The following is a 22635-nucleotide window of genomic DNA, read 5'->3' on the forward strand; positions in this document are numbered from 1 at the left end:
ACGTAAGCATGAGCTCTGGCATAATGGCCGATGAGCAGCGTCGTCCCGAAACGGTGTCTTAATGGCTTGGTAGAAAGAAAAAACCGACTGGATTGTATTGTCATGAAGCAGGAGAGCTACCCCGAGGAGGAGACTGGAAACCCCTGGAAATAAAAAGGACCACGGAAGCTATATCTAAATTTACTATTACACAAGCTTTCATGCAGTAGAGCTTTCATGCATTTCTTCGGGTGTGCAGAAGTGATGGAACCGAGATACAAATACAGATACGTACAAATGTATAGGACTACGGAAGAAAGGGGGAAGGGGAGGGACAATGCGTTTAAACGTCACCCCCCCCCCCCCCCCACACACACACGTACTACAAAATCCTAAAATACACAAGCACGCCGCAAAACAGGCTGGATATGGACCACCATTTGCAGAAAAATGAAGGAAGGCGCTACCTCCGATTTTTGAATAACCATTTTTGGTGTCTATCGTCATTGAACGCTGGAGTGGCCCGAATTCACCACACCCGATTCTACCTGTCTCTGCGGGATTTTTTAAACCTTAGATGGGCACCATCTTAACCCCCGAGGAGCCAGATGCATAACCTCTGAATGAAAAAGCTGCATCAAAGTTCACATCGCCAGGGTAGTTTTCTCCCATTCTTCATCGACTCTGTTTCATGTCCGCTTGGGAGATTTTCCTCCCTTCCTCCGCAATGCCACGAAGGCGTCGTCTTCTTCCCGACCTTGCCATCTCCCTCTTCAGTCAATGCACGATACTCTAGGAGTGAAACTTGCAGTCTTGTCTGAGCAGGAAGACCTTACTCCTCGTGCTTTGAACATCGTACCACCACCACCACACTCTGGTGGACTCATCAATCTCCCTCTCCAACGCTCCACTCCCCGTCCTGAAGAAGAACCACCTGGTTCGACGACCCCCTCCAAGGTCTGCAACAACCTCTCCACCTGTGAATTCCTCACCTTCGCGTGTTACCTCGGTGCCAGCAAACCTTGCAGTGCGCTCTCACGCCCTGTTGCATAAGAGCGTTCCACGTCCTTCCTACTTAGGAGCTCTCAAGGAGATCCCACATCCAGGTCCTGCACAACCAGTGGCGGTCACGACTACCCTCTTGAGCTTTCTCCGTGCCACCGGCCTCTCGACCGTGCCCGACTCTAAGGCCCTTTTGCGCGTGTGTGTGTATTTCCTCTTTCTTTCTTTTCTTTTTTATTGAAGAAACAGCAAGTGGACATACGCCTGACTAACCTTTCCTCGCTTTCCTTTTTTTTTTCAATAAACATACCCCCCCCCCCCCCCACACACACACACACATCCATACCCAAGGCATGGCATGGTCACCTGGAGAATGCGCGGTCCCGATGACTGTTACATGATTCTGTTCATCATTTTCATTTCGTCGCCTTCTTAAAAGCCCGTAAACTTATTGAGAAAAAAAGTCTTGTTTATCTCCCATCACCATTCTATTCCGATTGCATTCCACAACGGAAGGTGCCCGAGGGGTTCTCACTGTGCCTAACTCCCGCTCTGAATTGTACTAAATGGGACAAACCATCGACTAACACTGCTAGAAAGCTCATATGTCATTAATGATATCGATAACCAACTTAAACAATTATCCGATTGAATTTCAAAATAATGAACTATTTGTGTTCTAAGTTCGCCTCCACGAGGTTAAAGAGATCACCACATACTGTCAAATCTAGAAAACCCAAACGCGATAATATCAATATCTTCCCATTTGTTAATGTTGAAAAAAATGTTATGTTTTAAAAGTCTATCCACCCCTTCCCAAGCAGCTATCAGCACAACATTAAATTTCTCCATATCTCTCTATAGTCTCCCCCTCACTCAGGCCGAGCTTAGCATTCTTTCCGAGGGCCTCAGCTTTGTTCTCACGTCTTCCATTGTTAATGAATTTCAAATAATGAATGACATACGTAACCTCGGCCGTAGAATGCACCTGCATGCTTCGTTTCATTTGTAAGCCAACAATGACAAAACTGTCTTTAAAAGCCATCAAATTACTGTGTGTTGAGGACCGCTTGTGTATTTCGTTCATAATAAATTTTCCCTTAACAACAAAAGCCCATCAAGCTGGACACCAGACCCTTCTCAAACCAGTCCTCCTATTGATAACTACATCAAAGCAGTACATAACGACATTATGAATAGTCTTTCCAAATCCAGTCACACGCAGTGTGTTAATTTATGAGGAGACTATGGCACTGAAAAAATCTCAAAAGTCATGAAGACTTTAATACCATACCAGCCGACAAAGGTGGTGACATTGTCCTTCTTAATACGTCCGATTGTATCGCAGAAGCCATCAGGCAACTTGATGATTCGACGCTTTGTAAGACCCTAAAGAATGACTCGATAACTCCGCTTTTCCTTTTGAGTCAACAAAATCAGTGATCTGCTTAAAGCAAACCTCATCGCCAACCATACTTCCAAATTCCCCTCACCAAAAAAGTCAGGCCGGGCTCTTTTTATCTTCTAATCAAGGTACGAAAGAAAAACAAAGCCGTGCGACCCATCATCTCAGGAATTAGTACCCTTATCGAAAAACTGTCACTAGTCATCGACCACAACATTAATCATATACTGCCTCTCCTTCCGTCCTATATTAAATACACTAATGATTTCCTCTCCAAAATTAACACAATTAATGATAAATTCCTAAGCAGCGATAAGGGTACCTTAGCCACCATGGATGTTGTCTCATTATACACCAACATCGCAGACGGAGAGGGGCTTTTGGCCGTCCAATCCTGTTTCGATACTTCCCCTCTGATATTTTACGCTCCTCCGCCATCATTCCTCTCTTAGAGTTAGTCCTTCCTTGTAATAATTTTGTCTTCAACGACACGAACTTTGTACAAATACACGAAGCAGTCATGGGTTCCCGAGTATATCCCCCAATTACGCCAACCTATTCATGGGTCAATTTGAGAAAGCAGCTATTGATTATTTCCGTGTAAAACCGCTTTTATGCTCTAGGTTTATTGACATTTTCATTCTTTGGTCGGGAGAAGAATCATCTTAATTAATTAAATTAATTCGTCTTATTAATTAGTCTCATCAGTTAATTAAATCATCTCAATTAAGAAACATTTTAATTGTACCCACGGAAATACCAAATCTGACCTAATTTTCTTGTCAATACACCGAACAGAAATCAGTATCCTAGACCTACGGTTTCTATAAAACCAGACTCATCGCCGATTGATATTTAGGAAATCTACGGACAGACCGATACCTTCACTTTGACTACCTACCTACCTACCTTTGACTAGCTACCACCCAAATTCACAAACAGGATGTAGACCTTACGGCCAGTACCTCCGGTTGAAACGAATTAGCTCAGACGATAATGACTTTATTAGGAACGCCCAGCAATTGACTTTCGATTTCCAAAAAAGGAATTACCCTACCGAACTGCTGCATGACTCCGTCACCAAATTTATGTCCGTCAACGGAGAATCTTTACTAATTCCTGGAGAGCAAAAAAGTAGTGATGAAGTTGTTATATAGGTTCATAAGGTTAAATAGTGCTGTCGTGCTTCTAAACACTGCAAAGTCGGTAACGTGTTGGCTTGCTGAGCCCAAGATCGCGGGTTCGATCCCGGTCGAGGGGCGGTAGCAATGTGTGGGAGGAGTCCTACCCTTCGGCACTTGCAGCATGTCGCCGCACTAGGCTGACAAACCGTACGTGTAACACCACGGCACCATTGTTATTACTACGAAACAATCGAGCATTCTCCTCTAATTTTCCTTGTTTCGAGAACGCGAATTTCGAGATCGGGGATTTCGCAACCGGGAATCTTGATGTCCTCCCCCCATGACAACGACGAAAACTTGAAAACCTTTATTCTAGAATCCGTCTACAACACAGACATCAAAGGGGAAAACCGAGAATCCTATCTGATTTCCAAATTCAAATCGGCCCGGGCTCCTCTTACCAATTCGTCGCAGTCAACTTGTCAGCCACAGGCACCCATTATCCCCCTGACCCCTTTCGCACAGTCGTGATGGACTGAGATAGCGCCTTTCTTCGGTTTCCTTTTTCTTCGAATGGTCTTCCACAACCAACTAGTTTTGTTACGTTCCTGTGTGTTCTAGGGGTTTCTAGTGTGTATTCTCGAACCCCCCCTCTTCGAACCGTTCTCCCGTTATCCTATATGTTTCTCTCTGTGTTCGATCACTTCTTTACACCTGACGAGATTCAGTCTACTGCAAGAAAGCTTGTGTGATAATAAATTTAGACAGCTGCAGGTGGTGTTTTCATTTTCCTTTGATTGGCAGTACAAAAACAGGGGAGGACTTGCAGAACAGCAACGGCAGCCAAAGCCATGGATAAATAATTGGCTGCGCATTTGGTTTTAATATTTTCCGCGGTGACTATGCGTATAATCAGACGGCGTGTGACAGCGTTTTCTTCACTTCGGTGTTAGTCCGGACTGTCGCTCTAAAGAATAAAGGAAGGCGTGATAGAGGAGTGTTCTGGGGCGACATCTTCATTGAAGGTCTACAAAAGATGGATCCATGAAAGGAAGTGAAAGATTAATTACGTTCCTGTTTGGCCGAACGCTTCGTTGTTCTACGGCTGTTCGATACCGAATTTATCATGTTGTTTTAGCATGCCGACGACGAAAGCCTCTGTCGTAGGACGCGTCAGCAGACTTGCATTTTAATGAACCTTCGTTCTCGAGGACATGCAAACAGCGAACGACTTAAAAGAAAAACCTGAGGGACTGCTCTTGAGGCTTACATCGTCATCAGTCTACAATAAAGACGCGGTGGAGTGGAAGCGAGAACGAAACTACGCTCGAAATAAGTTAGTTGCCATTTTTGTTTTTGCTTCGTTGTAAGTTGCAGCGCATATGTGTGAATATGTGTGATCTCTGACAATGACGGAGCGAGGAAAAGAGAAATGAGTATCTACTACAATCAATCAATCAGTATCTAGTAAAATGAAGTCATTTCAAGACCGTGATCGCCTGTGAACTCAGCGGGAGCAAGTCGTTGTATTTCACTACGTGCGTCTTCTGTGTATGAGCAGAGGGAAAATCAAAGAGGAGGAGGAGAATTTAGGTGGAAGCTAATCAGTCACTCTGTGTTACTGTGACGTCAACACTGTCTTCAGGGCTTCGAATGTATAGGGCTGCTTCGACGTCTCACGACTCGAGAGCAAACTGAACATGTTCCTGTACACTGATGAAAGAGCTTCGCCGCATGGTGCCTTCTAATGCGGCGAAGCCGACTTCTAGGAAAGTGTGTTATTTGCTGGGAAATTGTGGTAATGGGGTAGTGTACTGCTCTCAAGCGGTGAATCACCCCAGGCATAATCATGATTTAGTTGTTGTTGTTGGGAAACTGTGTGCACTCTGGTTCTTTCGCCTGCACGAAAATTTTTCGATTGAATCGCAGTGGACGCTGTTCCAGGCATTATTTGCCTCGAAGAGGTATTCGAACCCATAGAATGGGAACGTGCAAGACTGTCAGGTACGTTGAAATGGGTTAGCCTGTGGACTAAATTGTGATTACAGCACACGTCATGATATCGCAGGGGGGGGGGGGGGGGAATATAGGTTTATTGCAAAACAAAACAAAAAACACGAAAGAGGGGAAAGGTTAGCCTGGCTCCAGCAGCCGACTTGCTATTCCCGCTTACAAAAAGGAAAAGGGAGAAAAGGAAAAATAAAGAGAAAGAAGAAAAAAGAAAGACAAATCGGAAAGAGCGAAAGAAGAGGCGGGAAAGAGGGAGGTTAGTCATCGGTTTCCTATCACTATCAGTTTATCGTAACCAAGTCAAAAGGTATACAACGGATACAAAAGATATACACTCCAAGAAAAAAAGGAATACTTTTACTCCTTTGGGGGACTAAATGCATTGCCACAAAAAATTCCCTTTCGGGAGTAAATGCATGGGAGTAAATGAACGTCACAGAGTGGAGACTGCATTTCTCGCGCTGTTGTAAGAGTCCCAAGTAAATAATTCGTGTGCATGCATGAAAATACTTTGAAGCAAACTGTCAACCGTGATATATCGAGTGATATGAAATGCGTCATACATAGGGCACAATTTGCGAAAAATTATGCGCTAACTGTTTTTTACTCTGTGTGGCTGGAAAATTGCTACGTTAGCTGAGTTATACAGCCTTATACCGTTCAAATTGACCAAGGGCACATGTTTACCTGGACTGTTGCATTCGGGAGACCATTCGTGAAGTTCAGTGACAATTTGCAGTCCTGGGGAGTAAATGTCGGGACTAAATGTCGGGTTAGGGGACTAAAATGGGGAGCAATTGCAGACTAGGGGAGTAGAAGCTGCAATTACTCCCCGTTTTACTCCTTTTTTTTTTTTCTTAGAGTGTATGCGTACATTTAATGGTGTATGTGGCGAGACCTGTCGCCATGTACACCGGTTTCTTTTTCGGTTAAAGGGGCACCGGGGTTGCACTGAAGTGCAAACATTTCTCGTCAGGAATGGAAGGTGCTGTTACCTTCAGAGCAATGCAAAAGGAACTGAATTCATCCGTTGCGTCATTCGCGATTCACGCGCGAACGAAGCCGCGACTTACGGTTACCGATTTACGATAAATAAACGCAGCCTCCTCTGCAAAGACCTGCATCTCTGTCGCAGTTTAAAACACAAAGACGAAATGAAAGGCATTGTGCGCAAAACATGGCGTTTGAATATTATCTTTGCACTTTGTGGTGAATTGGAACGACAGCCACATTCAATAATTCTCGGTGCGCCCGCGAATCGAAAGCTATACGCGTGCCGCTGCACCGAGAGCACTAGACCGAATCATTCTTTAAGACAACACACATTAGCCGCTACACCCAGAGGCGGTTCTATCGATTGTGGAGAGAAAATGCGAGACGTATTGTGTTTATTCTGGCGGCTATATACCCAGTTCTTTCTGCTACAGCGACTCATTGATCCCCGGCTGCCCACGGCCATCAGTGTCGAAACTGGGGGGCCCCCGAAGGCCCCTCAACACTAAGAATCTCGCCACAGCACAGTACTCTTAGCAAATACAGGGACACCCATTAACTCTGGCGTTCGTGCTTTGGGTTCTGATGTGGTTAAAAGGTGAGCAGAGCACTGCCCCCTTGGGGAGTTCTGTTTAACTGTTGGACGGAGTAATGGGGTATTTGTTGTGTCACTTATCGCTTTGGAAGCAGATGTTGAGGCCCAAATGTTTTATTTTCTTTTTTTTGGGGGGGGGATGGGAACGTTTTGATGTTCGGTGTGCGTTGTGAAATTAACAAGGCCGTGTTTGAGCCGGCGTTCACACGGGGCAACTTTTCCCAGCAACTCGAATCAACTCGAACCAACGTCTTATGAGAAATTTCGAGTCCACGTTCATATGTAGCAAATCGGTAGCTCCACCCACAAGTAACCTTGCGGCGACCGGAGGATGTGGGGTCAAATGGAACTGTTGGGGTCTTTTCTTCATCTGCTGTTTGTCAGTTTGTCATTTTTTCGCGCAAATAAATAATTATTACCTTCAAAAAATGGCAATTGACATGTTTTCATGACGTTTGTTTAAAAAAAGTGATTTCTCAGCTGCACCTGCAGGATTTTGAAGCCATGAATCCACGAACGAAATCCACCACGCCATCGTGTGTCACGTGGCAATGCTCCCCTCGCTGATTGGCCGGTGCGCGAGCAACTTCTCAAGTTCGGTCGGGGAGCGGTTACGAGCAACTCGAGTTGCTGGACGTTGCCGGCGTTGGCCAATTGCCTGCAACTCTAAAGTTGCTCATAGTTGCTGGAAAAAGTTGCCCCGTTTGAACGCCCCTGAAGCGATATGAAAGGGTCTGTAGTACAGTTACCACTCAGTAGGAGGGTCTCTTGACTATTTCGCAGGTGAACTGCTTGCGCACCTCTGCAGAGTCTGTCTCACCCCTTTTATACCTGGGGAGCGATGTCATTAGTCTTTCTTCCAGATAAAGGGATAAAGGCCCAATGTGAGATGCGCATGCCCTTTCCTTGAAGACTCGTCACGTGACTTTACCACACTTTACCTCCTCTCATGCGCGAGCGGACGCACACTGTCATAGCGTATTGTCGGTTATTCTGTGGGATTCGTTATAAGACAAGACAGAACGCAGACAGCCCACCCACAAGCTAGATACAACAAAGTCCATTATACAAGGAGTGTTCAACTCAAACCGTAATTTTCATTTTTCGCAAAACTTCTTGGGAGCTGGCGAGCCCGGATGCTTCCACTGTTTTGATGCGCGTTTAGAGCGAAATGGTGCACCCACGTTTCATAGCATGTGATGATCCGATCAAGGAACGGCTGTCTTTCAGTGTCGAAACGCCACCTTAGCTCTTGGGAGATTTCCAGTCTTCTCTGTCGGTCAAACACGGAGAGCTTCCTCGGGACCCAGTGGGCACTAACTTTCCGAAACTGGATGTGTTCATGAATGATAGTAGTGTTCAACGTACCCACAGTAAGGTGCGTCTTTCGAACCAGTTCGAGACATGTTATCCGTCGGCCCTTGAGGATCAGGCGCTCCACAAGTTGGATGTCCTCAGGAACTTTGACACTGGGCTCTGAGCGGCCCCGGCCGGGATGGTCCTGCACTGATGTACGGCCCTCTCGGAACCGTTTGCAGCACTCAAACGCTTTGCTGCGGCCAAGTGTATCGTGGCCATACTGAGCCTGAAGTATTCTGTGAATTTCAGATTACTTTACGCCTTCATTCACGAGAAACTTCATGACAAATAGCTGTTCTTTGTGCGCGCTCATCTCGTTGTCAGCCATCTTTTCCAGCACGTGTCTTCTGTTTTGCACAAGCTTTGGACCACCAGGTGGTGAACGCGGAGGCCTGTCGCGTGTGAAAATGACGAAAAAGAAGTCACGCGAGCCATTTGTACACTCACGAGGCAGAAAGTCCCGGTTTGACTTGAAGACCCCTCAATTTACGAGGGGTGTTCAAGTCAAACCGGGACTGTGTAATATCATATGTGTAATTTGTAATGTAATATGTGTAATGTGGGAATGTCAGTTATATGTTATATGTGTAATTTAAAATTACATGACAATTACAATTAACATGAATGGTGCACTTGCGTTATCGTCTTCGATTATTTCATGTCATTCCAAGGTCTTGGGTGTATCATTATTCAGTCACATCACCCCATTACCTCGTCATTTCATCTTATACTATAAGCAGTGTACGCTGAGAGAGTGACCTACAAATTAAGTGGCGAATTGCGTACCTCATTGTCACTACATGTATTTGTTAGTGAAAAGATGGCTAAGAAGCAAGCAAGCTGGTAAAGTTGATGCATAATGAAAAACCCTGGCACCATCATTTGTTAGTTTATCCTTTATTTCCTAATTCGTTTTCTTTTTTTTTATTTCTTATTTCTTAACTTTATTTATTTATTTCTGGAATAGCAAGCCGACGTCCCGTTTGGCTGACCTTTCCCCCGTTTTTTTCCCTTTTTGTCTAATAAATATATCCCCCCCCCCCCCGACACCATAGGGAACACTAGGGGACAGACACAACACGAAGCCTCAAACACAGCTGAAAACATGAAAGAACTGATGTTCTGAGGCTGGAACATCTTCATCTTTCATCATCTTTCGCAGCTGAAAACTTTACTTCTGAGCAGCTGAGACTTCGTATTGTGTCTGTTCCTTCGTGTTCCCTTAGTCTCGAGATTTTACATTGTGCATGTATTTGTTAGTGTCGTTGTTGAACTTGTTTCATTTTCGCCAGCTCGTTGTGTTGCCGGCGCCTGAATTGTTATCCCTTAACTTGTACACATTAACGGCGAAGCGTTATATCTGCCTCAACGCACACTTACAGTCCAACAAATCCTTTGTTGTATGAAAATGCGTACCTCACAACAACGACAAGACGCTGTTGCATGTCGGCTTAACCAAGACTGTCGTTATCGTCTGAAAACACAATGTTGGATCCTGTCCCCTTCCATTGTTCCGCAACTACCTCCTTCCCCCCCAGCTCTCGCTCTCGTTTTTGTCTTTTTCTCCTCTTCGGATGCTCTCCCACGTGTGGGCGGCGGGCCGTTCGTTGGCCACAGGTGTGGATGCGGTTCTCCGTGAAGTCCGCCCAGGACGCACGATCCCTCCTTGCGATAGTTGTGACGTTTCCCTCATGAACATTGCCGGCTACGGTGAGTAGTCCCGTCACCAGCACTACTAATTATTATTAGTAATTACACACACACACACACACATACAAAAGTGGCGTTGGGGGTAGCCAAGGTCGTGCTGAAGACTGAGAGGTGATGGGTTCGACTCCTACCACCGGCTGTGCTGTCTGAGGTTTTCCCTGTGATTTCCCGTGGGGTTTCCAGACGAATGTCGGCACAGTTCCCCCTGAAGTCGGCCCAGGACGCATACTAACCCCCCTGTCCCCCCACTCCTTCCTGCTGTACTGTCTCCGTCTCTCCGCAACTATACGCCGCTTATATCCCATAGTTGCTTCGTGGCGCTAACACGAAATCAAAATATAAAAAACAAAAAATCACTTGTCTGGTTTGTTAGAAGATAATGCTCGGAACGGCATAAGCAGCAACCGGTGGAGCCATCGACTCGTTTGCCCGGCTAGCACATCTGTAACCAGACAAGGAAAGGGAAAGGAACAGAAAACAACCAAGCAGTTGATTGGTGGAGATAAGCACGGTGTTCTTTCTTCACGGCTGGACAAAAGGAACAGTGGGGAGAGAGTAAAGCAATGAACAAAGGCTCGTTTCTGGGAATGTCAGGAATGAAGCTGAGCTGCTGATAAACAGAACACCGTGGTCCGATAAGAAACGAATAGCGTCTGCGCCATTCGTGGAACTTGGGTTTGCTGCAAATTGTCTATTTGCTGTAATTTGACTACATCTGCACTAGAACTGGGTAGGAGTGTCTTATCACTCACGCTTTCTCTTTATCCAAACTATGCGACAAACTAATCTTGAAATCTTGCACGTTTCATTTCGTAGTGGGAGAAGTATTGTTCATCACGTGTAGGCCATAGCGGTCGTAATCCTCCTCTAATTTCAATTCTTGTTTTATGTACCCGTGAACATCATTTGCATTTGTGATGATGCACCACGTAAGGGAATTGAGAAACTAGAAAACCAGCTCCCGTGACATAGTGGTTAAGATGAGAATTTTTCACGCCGAAACTGGAAGGTGACGCGGGTTGGAATCCCCACACCGGCTGTGCTGTCTGAGGTTTTCCCTGGGTTTTCCGAAGATTCTCCAGACGAATGTCGGCACAGTTCCCCTTGAAGTCAGCCCATGACGCACACTAACCTCCTTGTAGCAAGTCGGCCTACGCCTGACTAACTTGAAGACTGGGAGGTGGTGGGTTCGAATCCTACGACCGGCTGTGCTGTCTGAGGTTTTCCCTGGGTTTTCCGAAGACTCTCCAGACGAATGTCTGCACAGTTCCCCCTGAAAGCGGCCCGGGACGCATACTAACCCCCCTGTCCCCCACACCTTCCTGCTGTCCTCTCTCAATCTGTCCACATCTCTTACGCCGCTCATAGCGACAGTTGCTTCGCAGCGCTAGCCCGGAATAAAAGAAAAATAATATGGAGACCAGCGCGCAAGGGATATTTTTTACGCTCGTCTGCAACCCCTCTGTGATTACAACAGTAAAAAACCCGAGACACGGCGGAGTAGACACCGTGTCTACTCATCCACGTGTCTACTCCTCCTCTCCCGGCACGGAGAAAAATGATGCTCTGTTAGTACAAGTGCGCTTTCGAAATCGGAATGTAACAACTTTGTAGATTCTGAAGAAACTGTGAGCCTCCTCGTCATTTTTGCGACATTTTTCGGTAGAATTTTCTCTCCTAATGCGGTGGAGGTGACGTGTTTCAGTTTAGTTCGCTCACGCATACTATATATATACAGGGTGTTTCAGTTAAGTCCCCGGGCTAAATAATTCGCGAGCGGGTGCACCAACCGAAGAACGTTTTCTTTTTTTTCTTCTTTTTTTTACAATTATCTGTTCGATACCACCTACAAGTTGCGCACCCTGTGAATGGGTGGGAGACGCTCATTCTCTAAATAAAAATTCAAATGAGTGTCGCGGGAAAACTAACTTCTAAAGCAGGGCGCCGTCGGCATTAAAATGGGCAGTACCCTTTTTGGGACCTTCAGTGGACACCTTTAAAGAAAAATCTGCCACCGAATCGGGTCATTTGTTGCAGTAACTAACTGGTTGCGGTTAACATATTTTTGTCGTACACTCCCTTATCCGCCAGTGAATTACGTACTTTTGCGCTTCGCCGCGACCAGCCGCGACAAAAATATGTTAACCGAAACCAATTAATTACTGCAACAAATGACCCGATTCGGTGACAGATTTTTCTCTAAAAGATGTTCACTGGAAGTCCCAAAAGGGGTAGTACCCATTTTAATGCGAACGGCGCCCTGCTTTAGAAGTTACGTTTTCCCAAGACACTCATTTGAACGTTTATTTAAATTAGGAGCGCCTCCCACTCATTCACACGGTGCGCAACTTGTAGATGGTATCGGACAGATGCTTCTAAAAAAGAAAGTTCTTCGATTGGTGCACCCATTCGCGAATTATTTAGCCCGGGGATTTAACTGAAAAACCCTGTATATAGTACTGTCCTATGCCTGCACGTTTTCCTTAACATTTAGTTTATTTAACAAGACAGCCTATCTTATTTAAGTTACAAATGCAATGTCATAACCTGGAGATATATTGCTCTAGAAACGAATTTTTGTTTAGCTATTTATTTATTTATTCAGAATAGGCATTTAGCTCCTCTTAGAGAGCGCGTATAGGAGGGTACATGTGCAGAACATGCATAATAAAAGTGAACGTCATTATTTGTTTCCGTAATTTCTATGGGACATACTTGATGTTGATCAACATCAAAGAAAGTGAAATGTGGCAGCCGAAATGCTGCCATGAGGCAGTACGTGAAGAACATTATGTCATACTACTAACCAGTAGACTGATTAGTACTACTATTACATAATGTTCTTCACGCACTGCCTGTACGTATTCCTGTTCATTTCTTTCAGTAAATAGAAGTGAAATAGCTTCTCAGCGATACTGTGACATGGAAGAAGAGCAATAACATTGATTCTGTTGATTCTGTTTTGAGGGAGCGCACAACAGATTGTACTCGAACTGTCCACTGTATATGGCTTCAGCTTTGTCAACTCGTCAGACTTCGTTGTAGCCTTCTCCTTTCGCGTCTGTTATTTCAGACTTCTATTAGCCGCAGCTGCTTTCTCCAGAACATATGAAGCGACACTATCCCCGCGAGTTGTGTTGTAGTTGCCTTCTCACCTGACAACTTGACAAGATAATCTGTGTGTCGTTCTCCAGACGTCCCTTGGATTTGATCGGATTAGAAATGAAAGAAAAACATGGATGTCCCTTCTGTATTTGTCGTGCCGTCCGTCGCTGGGAATTGCGAAACCTTCGTTGCACCTCTCTAGTTTTTACGCGGCTTGCAGTGTACGTGACGACACGACGTTGAGCACTCGCGCTCACGTGTCTGCAGAAAGCGATGACGTTCTTCGCATCTTCCGCTGGCGTATTCTGAGAAATGTCGCTCGTGAAGTGTACACGGTACATGTCACAAAAAGCGGTATACGCCCTGCGTGTTAGCGTAAGCGTGTCGTGTGGTGAAGTTCTGCTTTGAGCGTGCAGTGAGATATATTTGGGGCGTTTCCTCGAAACTTGACATAATCATATGCAGAGTACAACGACAATGCAAATGATCATGTTCGACCCGAGTTTCTTCCCCGAATGTTTTATATCGACGCGTCAAACTTGAAGGAAGAAGAAAGCATGGGCGCAACGATGTATTCAAAGCGTCTGTGTCCGAAGCGGCGCCTTGCTGTCAAAGGAAAGATCTTTTGAGTAGACAGTCAGTGTTATGGACTTTCGCAACTCTCGACTACATGCTTATCATATAGGGCTCCGCACGTGTCGAGCAAGAGGCTAATATTGCTGGAAAAATTCTTTCCGCTGAAGAGGAACACAGCAAGGGTGCACAGCCGCACAAAGGAATATCCAGGCGTGACAGGAGGATTTAAAGCAAGAAAGGGGGCGGATGAGAGGACTTAGTCTGTACTCTGTCGTCTATTTTTCGGCTTTTAAATTTTTGCTCATAGATAGGATGGAAACTCTCAACTTAATAGGAGAGAAAGCATAATTTTTTAATATGTCCCCTTGGCAGTTCATAGATGCAGGGTTCATCTATGGGTTCATCATAGGTGAAGGGGTGTTCATCATCCCATGTGTGTCTATACGCGTGTCGCACCCTTCACGTACTTTTCCGGCAACTACATTATCGTAAAATAAGATAATGATTTTCTTCTATGTTCAAAACTCTAAGCGCCTTCGAGACTCCTTCCTCACTTTAAGTACGGCCATATCCATAGATTGAGAAGTTACCCGTCAAAAAGAACTCGTTACGAGTTAAACTACTGTGTGAAAAATGTAAAAAGTTCTTCAACCTGAAATGTAACTCGCAGTTACTGAGTCACTTAAAAAAAAGAACGAGTTACGTCCAAGTTACATTGGACACAAAATAGCATTACGGAGGTGCAGCGCGCGTGAGCGGTTGGGTTAGACCTTGGTTTGCCTGCGGAGGAGTGCGACACGCTTAGATCGTTTTTGTTTGTGTCCAACAATATACCTCTCCCTGTTTTTAAATAAATGACGTCATAGTGTTCAACAGCGCCACAAATTTGGTGGAGTTGAGCTACGCTCGAAGCTAGAGGTGAACAAGGTCGCGCCCGAAAGCCACTGTCTTGAGGTGATTACGATGGTCCCTGGAGGGGACGCGACCTTCGGTCCTACTTTCAATGGGAGGCAGCGAACAAGTGCCCGTTCATGGAACCCAGCCTTCTCATTCCGATTTGTTTCGGTTGCAGTCTGTCTACCAACGTCATGATTACGTTTCTCTGGTAGACGTCTATTCGAACGCTTTGCATCTTACTCCCTGTGTGCGCACAGTAGTTCCGGCTTCATTTCAATGGCAGCGGTTCTTACTTCCTGAATAACTATGCTGTCGTTGATTGAATATCACGTTTTATGGCAAAACAATGCCATGAAAGAGCCGCAGGGAAAGCAAGAAAATAGGTGGACGTGAGTGAAAAGCGTATTAAAAGTAACTTGGAACTTAAGTTACTTTGGCAAAGTTACCTGAAAAAGAAACGAGTACCGAGTTAAGGTAGAAGTTACCAAAAAAAAAAAAAGGAACTTAGTTACAATAACCAGTTATCTCGAACTCTGGTCCTAACCCCCCCTCTCCTTCCTGCTGTCCTCTCTCCATCTGTCCACGTCTGTATGACGCTCATAGCCATAGTTGCTTCGCGGCGCTAACGCGGAATTTGAAAAATGCGCTCCTCGTAAAAAAATAATAAAAACGTTACTAAATTTGAAGACGGAATTAATGCGATGCAGCTAAGTCATGAGCAGGACTATAGGATGTGTGGTTCGACCGCTGAAAATCACGTTGACGATTTACAGGACGGCCAAACCCAAAGACCAAAAGGAGGTCAACTCCCGCAAGGCTATCGTCTTCGTCCGAATCCGTAGGAAAGGACATGTTATGGGTAGAATAATAATTCAGGGCTTGACGTCGCGAGACGACTGCGACAATGAGCGACGCCGCAGTGGTCGTGTCTGTGGTTCAATTTTGCCCACCTGAGGGTTCTTTAACGTGCGCCGAAATCTCGACACACGGCACACCACATTTGACGTCCCTCGTGGAAGGCTGCGCGTCTGAGTAACTTGTACCCTTCCGCCGCATTGCCACCGTCCTCGGCCGGGTTTGAACCCGCGATCTTGGGATCCGCAGACGGACACGCTACCGACTGAGCCACCGGGGACGGCTTATGGGTGGAGCAATGTGCTTCCATGAGATGGCTCGCTTAGGGTTACTGGAGACAAGATGGAGCTGCACAGAACCCATCAGGATTTACTGGTGCAGTAAAATACGTCACAACAGTCTCAGTGAGAGACTATTTTCGCAAATCTGCAACAATCTAGTTTGCTATCTATCTGTGCTCGCTATTCGGGACACATAAGAAAACGAGGAAAATTGCTATCAGTCTGACTTCTGGGTCAATTTGATGTGTTCGAGAATGGATCGTAAAATAAAATTAATTTATTTTACCTCCGTCTTGTCCCATGGCTCATTGTTCCGAGCCATAAATCTAGGAAGAGTACTCTGACTGAACGTATTAAAATAACGAACTGAGCTTTCTATTCTGGTATAACAGTATGCCTTCCACCGTTTGAGACATTATTCCTGTAGGTTGAACAAGACAGGATAGGAAGAGAGACAAGGAGAAGAAAGGCGTGCGAAAACAAGGGGAAAATAGGGTACAGAAGAACGAAGATATACAACGTAGACACGACGCTGGAGAGAAGATAAAGCTACGTGTCTGTTGAACAGTTAGTTGTATACTTACCGACTTCACCACAGTCACCATCAGCTCAGCGTCACCATAGTGTAGATGCCGCCGACAATCCCCGCGCAACCATAGCGTAAATGTCATGCAAAATAACAAGACTGCGTTCATGCACGACACCACTCTCTCTCTCTGTTTGGAGGGTCCAGGAACTCCGAATGTTGTGTCCGTATATGGTACTCTTGCAGACCTTAGCGACATCTATAGTGAGATTTTAATGCTGAGATCGCCACTTTCAATTGACGTGTCACAGGGACCTTATTACTTAATGTCGTAAGCATACACAAATGGAGTCATGGCCTTTATGTAGCACATTGGAGGTGCGTCTATCCGTCAGAATATTGCTGAGACACCCGCATTGAATACAGCCTACGATTCAAATGACACGCTGGGGCACCTGGTAATAGACCCCAGCTGGACGTCATGCACGTCATAGAGACCGTCAGCACCGTATATGTAAAAAAATGTGTCCAGTAGGAGCCACTCGTTGTTCACCCGATGGCCCTGCCGTATGTGATGTCTAATGTCAGCACTTAGACAGAGTCACGGACAGTGAGTATTCAGTCGTCACCAATGGAGGTAACGAACGTTGCTGAAGCTCTCGGCGACCGGTTCAGGGCTCTGAGAGGCACAACGGAAGTGGGTGACACCGAGAAGCCGTTGCAGCGAGATGTTCCAGAGACGACTAGAGTGGTGGAACGTGTAGAACCACCGTAGGAACTACGCTTCGTACATCTTCTTCCGACACTTCTCGCTCTTAACGATGGGCAACAGGTGGACGTCAGTTGACGGAGGTCCTCCTGCAGACGAATATATAAATAGCAATTAAAAACAAATTTTTCGTGATCCTTAACGGCCAACTAAATATGGCTATGAGTCGTGCTAGAAGGACGCCCCCGTACATGACCCCCGCCACCTCTCTTTCTATTATGGGTTAAGAACTGTCAGCCATATGAGATAGGCTTTCTGCTCTGCTGCCCCGGAAGAACATTTGTTTTCCGTTCCATAGCAAACTCCTTTCAGCATGCTGTTCTGAAATTGCGTTTCTCTGCAGTCTTTTCTTCTGAGTCTATAATATGTTTCGTCTACCCTTATAAACAGTGACCAAACATCATCATCTTCATCATTTCCATCTCATTCGCAATAAGGTTGCCCCTTTTAACCGGTGCAATGGCTAAACGCTAAGTCTAGTTGGCATGATGTGCTGCATTACTGAGTCGACGAGGACAACAAATTTTGGCCGAGACGTCCTGTCTGTTCGGGCCGCTTAGCCCGTACTTTGACTTCTCTGTCCTTTGCCTTACGAGTGCTGAGGTGATTAAAGGATGGACGTTAGCCAGCGCGAGACTGTTGACCAAATGGCATGCGACAGCTTTTTGCTCCAGACGTCCCACATTGTACATGCAATGTGAAGAATAAATGAAATGAATGAATGAAATACAAGCAGGGACCACGAAGCGAATCACCGAGGCGATGTCCTAAAATGGGCTCAATGGGCCTAGAATGGGCTAAAATGTCCGGCTGCCGGAGTGCCAAACGGGTGCAAATGCTCTCTGCTAATCTAAAAAGAACATTTGGAGTGTCCCGCGTACTGACCAAGTTGCTCTTTAGCACTTGCACTCGTTTTGCGGTACTCCAACCAAGACGGGAGCAATTCCCTTCGGAGGGCGCACCGTCGAATGTATTATAATATGCGGCACGCATGCAAAATACTTGCACATCTCGAGCAGGCGTTCTGAATTTTTATCATCATTTTCGTCCAGACCCTCCCCTACCTCGCTACAAAGCTTCCTCATATCCTTCTGGACTACGTCGCGCGTAAAGCCAGCGCAGACCCCGGAAGCCACGATTCGATCAGACAGTCACGTCGTCCCGAAAGCGCCCGTGCCGTCCTATCGCTCACTGAGAACGTGACCGAGAATACGCGTGAACGCATGGCTCGTTGTTTCGCTTTAATACGACGCGGGTGACATATCGTTGAGTCCTAGGAAGAACCTGACAAGGACGAAGGATGAGACGGGACGGGAAACAAAGGGAACAGAACGGATCGACAGACGGACGCTTCGTCTGCCCCTTGTTTCCTTTCTCTATCTCCCACCCATGTAGTCTCGTTCTTTGAAAATACCTAGAGTCAATAAATAAGCTTCGCTTCAGAGTATCGACACTGAGGTCCAAGGGGAAGCAGGAGCACCATTTTGTTCCCACACCACACCGGTACCATCCCGAGTTGAGGATCAAAGACGGCTAACATAATGCTTCCTGTACGATAGAGAAGCGTGTGTGATTGTTCTGGGATAATGCATGTGTTGTCAACCACAGCGTCCAGAGGATGTCAGGGTGAGCTCAAGGCCGTTAACCTTGATGGGCTGCTTGCAAACGAAAAGAACATTTCACCCGCGCACGATATAGATGGCATCGTGCGCTAAAGTGCGCCAGAAGTGCGCGTGGCGCGGAAACAAGATGGCGCATGCTCGCTTTTGGAACTCAGTGTCGATACTCTGAAGCGTAGCTTATTTAGTGACTCTAGAAAATACCTCGTGTTGTTGTTCCAATACATTGTCATTGTTGATTTTTTTAGTCCTTCCGGTCCCCTTCTTTCCCGTTCGTCCTGTTTACTTTCAGACTCTATAGGGCTCGGTTTCACCAACGTCAGTTAACAGTTGAACCGAGATTAGACTTCCCTAAACTTAGTGGTAATCGTCAACCTTATGTTACCAAGAACTCTATGTAATTCTGGTTGACGGGAAATCTCGCAATCGGGCGTTGATGAAACAGGGCTAACGATCAACACCAGGTTTAGGGAAGCCTGGTCTCAGTTGAAGTGTTAATACCCCTGTCACACGGCAAGCTGAATGGCATTCCCAAGCGAATGTCATTCGTCATGACAGTCATTCGTCTGTCTTGCATCGAGCTACACGAAGAAACAGAATGTCATTCTGCAAATCATGTCACTGTCGATAATTAAGGCATCAGGGCCGAACATATATGAAGCATTATACAGGTACATTAGTTATATTTTTATTTCTTTATCTCGAAACTAGCGAAACATTAGATTATTTCACACAATCGTTGCGTTTTTAACGGCACTTAGTTGGCTAAGTATCACAAGCAAAGACAAGTAAGAAGCCTATCTGTACCGCACTTGGCAACATGGCGACTGGGGACGAGGGTAGTTCTCCGAAAAACAAGCCCCCCCCCCCTCCCCTTCCTTCGTGTAAAAAATTATCAAAAAATTCGTGATAAAATATTGGATTACAACTTTTCATTCGTGCTTGGTTTCTTCAAACGGTTTATCGTTGTTGTTTTTGCTACCTTTCTGCTGCGAGGGTACGCAGTCAGTGCGAGAGAAGAAGAAAAGCGAATGGGTTCCCCGAACTCATTCGCTGGGCGAATATTATTCGCATGTATTGCCATTTGGTTTCACCGTGTGACACGAAACGAATGTCATTCGCTGTGAATGGCATTCAATTTGCCGTGTGACAGGGGTATTAACTCACGTTGGTTAAACAGGGCCAAAGATGTGTTATCCTTGACGGCGTTCACAACTACTAACGTCCATCCTACGCAGTTGGTTTAATATCCAAAGCTCATTGTCCTACTCAATTTACTCCGAATTGGATAAGATTTGGCTCACTTACTCTAAAGTTGTCGCTCATGAAACAGTAGATGATTGGATTGACGAAACTATTTGCCATGGAGAACCAATGGCATCCGAAGAAAGTCGCGAAGTAGAGGTATGTGCCCGCGTCTGTGGTTGGCTCTATCGATTCGCGGTCGAAGTACAAAATGAGGTTCATGAGATGGATAGGTAGCCAGCAAAGAGCGAACATGAGTACCACCGTAGCGAGCATCTTGACGACCTGAAATGAGAAGCAGAAAGGGTAGATGACACATTAGAACCACCGGTACAGATAACACGATTAGAGCTCTAACGGAGGCCAGGAATAAAAAGCTAGTTTACCGAAGTTGTCTACCGCGAGCGCATTTAGAGGATATATAACTGAGGTATCGGAATCGATTATCGTTTCGTCGTGGATATATATAAGGAAAGAGTTTTCCTATCAGTTTACGTAATCGCTATAGCGTTGTCTCGCCTTTCATGTCGGATTTCTTTATCTAGCTCAGTATAGTATCTGCCTCCTCCACAAACTATAGGAACGATCCGGTACCGGTTCTGCCCCGGAGCAAAAAATTAAAAAAATAACGGTTCATACCGGTTTTGAACCGGTTCCGCTTCTGCTGGGAATATTCATCCCCACAACAAAAAATCAATGTTACAAAATGTATTGTAAACCCGTTTTTTCCGCATACATGGTATTTAATATTAATAGACAGCTGTGAAATTTGTAGCTCCTGGTTCCTGTAGGTTACTGTCTGTTCAAATGGGCTTTCTCCTTTCTTGAAGCGCATGCTACGAACGGACTTGTTTGTCGTGATTTCATAGGTAAAGTACTTTCTTGCTGGGTTGGAGCGATCGCGTCCCATCCGAATGTCTGTTGCTACTGTCTAGCCAGCAAGCACCACCGCACGAGTACGACGCAAATCGAGGAACACCTTCACTCACAAACGCGCTCGACGGCTCAGTTTTATTTTCTTCGTGTCCTGTCCACAAAAAAGTTGCCGCTTCGCACGGGCTTGCCCTCGCGTATACGTAGATGTATTCAACTTAGCTGCTCTCAAACAAGGGACGCGTTGCGCGACATTACCGATAAAGAAGCCGTTATGCAGCCCTCTTGGGTCGCCGTTTTGTTGAGGAGAGTTTGGGGAGATCTAATTAATTAATCAATTAATTAAATTAATTAAAACGAACACTATGGCACATTGCTAGAGAGTCACATGTACCTCTAAGTCTGTGTGCGTGCGCGAACAATAAACCATTACAAAGGGAGCCTAAGGGTCATAGTATACCGACATACATTCCACCGTAACCGTAACCCTCGTATAGTATCCATGACATGACATCAGAGCACACGACGTCTGTTCCATTCGCCTATCCGTAGTTCAAACCGGCGAAGTTTTTTCTTGGACCGAAAACCGTTAAATATATTTTTCGGTTTCCCTCCTGAGCGTAAAAAACGTTTTTTTTTTTTTTTTCGGTTTCGGTTTTCGGTTTCCTCCGACACCCTGACTGGAGGAACTAAGCCGTCTTAAGATAAGTGGGCACCCTCTCTACTTCCAGTGGGTTCCTGCACACTGCGGCATCCGCGGCAAGGAAGAGGCTGAAGAGGCCGCAGCAGCTGCGTATCGTTCCCGATCAAGCGTGCGGATTACCCTCCCCAAAGGCGACAGGCGAACCTTCCTAAATGATGTGGTGAGGCCTCTCGCACATGCGCAATGGTCTCGGGACGTTCCATCGAGAGTTCTGATGCGTGAAGTGGACCCTGACTTTGGCTTCACCATGCCTTCTCGTGTGCCTCGCCATTTTGCGTCGCTGATACACAGGTTTCGTCTCCGGGTTGCATTCACCCCCCATTTCAAGCATCTGATCTGCCGCTCCGACTCCATGCTCTGCTCTCGCTGCGCTGTTTTGGCGGATACCAAGCATGTGCTCCTCGACTGTCATCTTTACACCTCCCAAAGAGCAGCTCCCCCTACAGTGTCGCCTGCAGTCGATCACGGCCGCACCATTCACACTGGCAACCATTCTCGGCCCTTGGCCTAACCAGATCGACCATCGCCAAGCTCTTGAGTATTTCAAGGTTTGTCTCCGGGACACTGGTCTCCTCTCTACCCTATGATGTGCCTGCGTACCTGTGTGCTGTGTGTGTGTTTTTGTGTGCTGTGGTTTTGCCTACCGTTCTGATGTCTCACTGACTCCACTGACTATCGACCCCTATTTAGCATCATTCATCACCTCATCATGAGGACACATCTCATCCTGCCCATTGTGCCTTGGGGTAGTGGGCCGCACCTTATGTGGCGAATTTCCCCACTCACTATCATTAATTTATTTGTTGTTTTGTTGTTGTTTAACAACGAATCCCAACCCCAGACAACCGACGCAACGACTCAGTTGTAAAACCTGCTATAGTTCTACGTTACCGTGGGAATTCGATATGAGTATTAAATCGGACCAAGAACTGAGTTGCACGGAACACGAAGACGACACGACGAATTTATCGGTGTCTCTCGAGAGGCTAGTCTGCGCCATCTCCCTTGT

At 45.9% G+C, this 22635-nt stretch overlaps 1 protein-coding gene and 1 long non-coding RNA gene across 2 annotated transcripts in view; one reads left to right on the top strand and one right to left on the bottom strand.

The window, feature by feature from the left end:
- The window catches only part of LOC135368440 (uncharacterized), a 151148-nt gene that overhangs the window by 94620 nt on the left and 33893 nt on the right, over positions 1–22635 (top strand). The gene's annotated exons all lie outside the window — the stretch shown is intronic.
- The window catches only part of LOC135368439 (prolactin-releasing peptide receptor-like), a 58870-nt gene continuing 52951 nt past the window's right edge, over positions 16717–22635 (bottom strand). The window contains exons 4-5 of the mRNA XM_064601692.1: positions 20114–20335; positions 16717–17275 (exon numbers count right to left, since the gene is read on the bottom strand). Coding sequence (XP_064457762.1) covers positions 17036–17275; positions 20114–20335 — 462 coding nt within the window. The 3' untranslated portion in view covers positions 16717–17035. The remainder of the gene's footprint in view (positions 17276–20113; positions 20336–22635) is intronic.

This window comes from Ornithodoros turicata, chromosome 9 (assembly GCF_037126465.1).
Source record: "Ornithodoros turicata isolate Travis chromosome 9, ASM3712646v1, whole genome shotgun sequence".
Lineage (NCBI taxonomy): Eukaryota > Metazoa > Arthropoda > Arachnida > Ixodida > Argasidae > Ornithodoros > Ornithodoros turicata.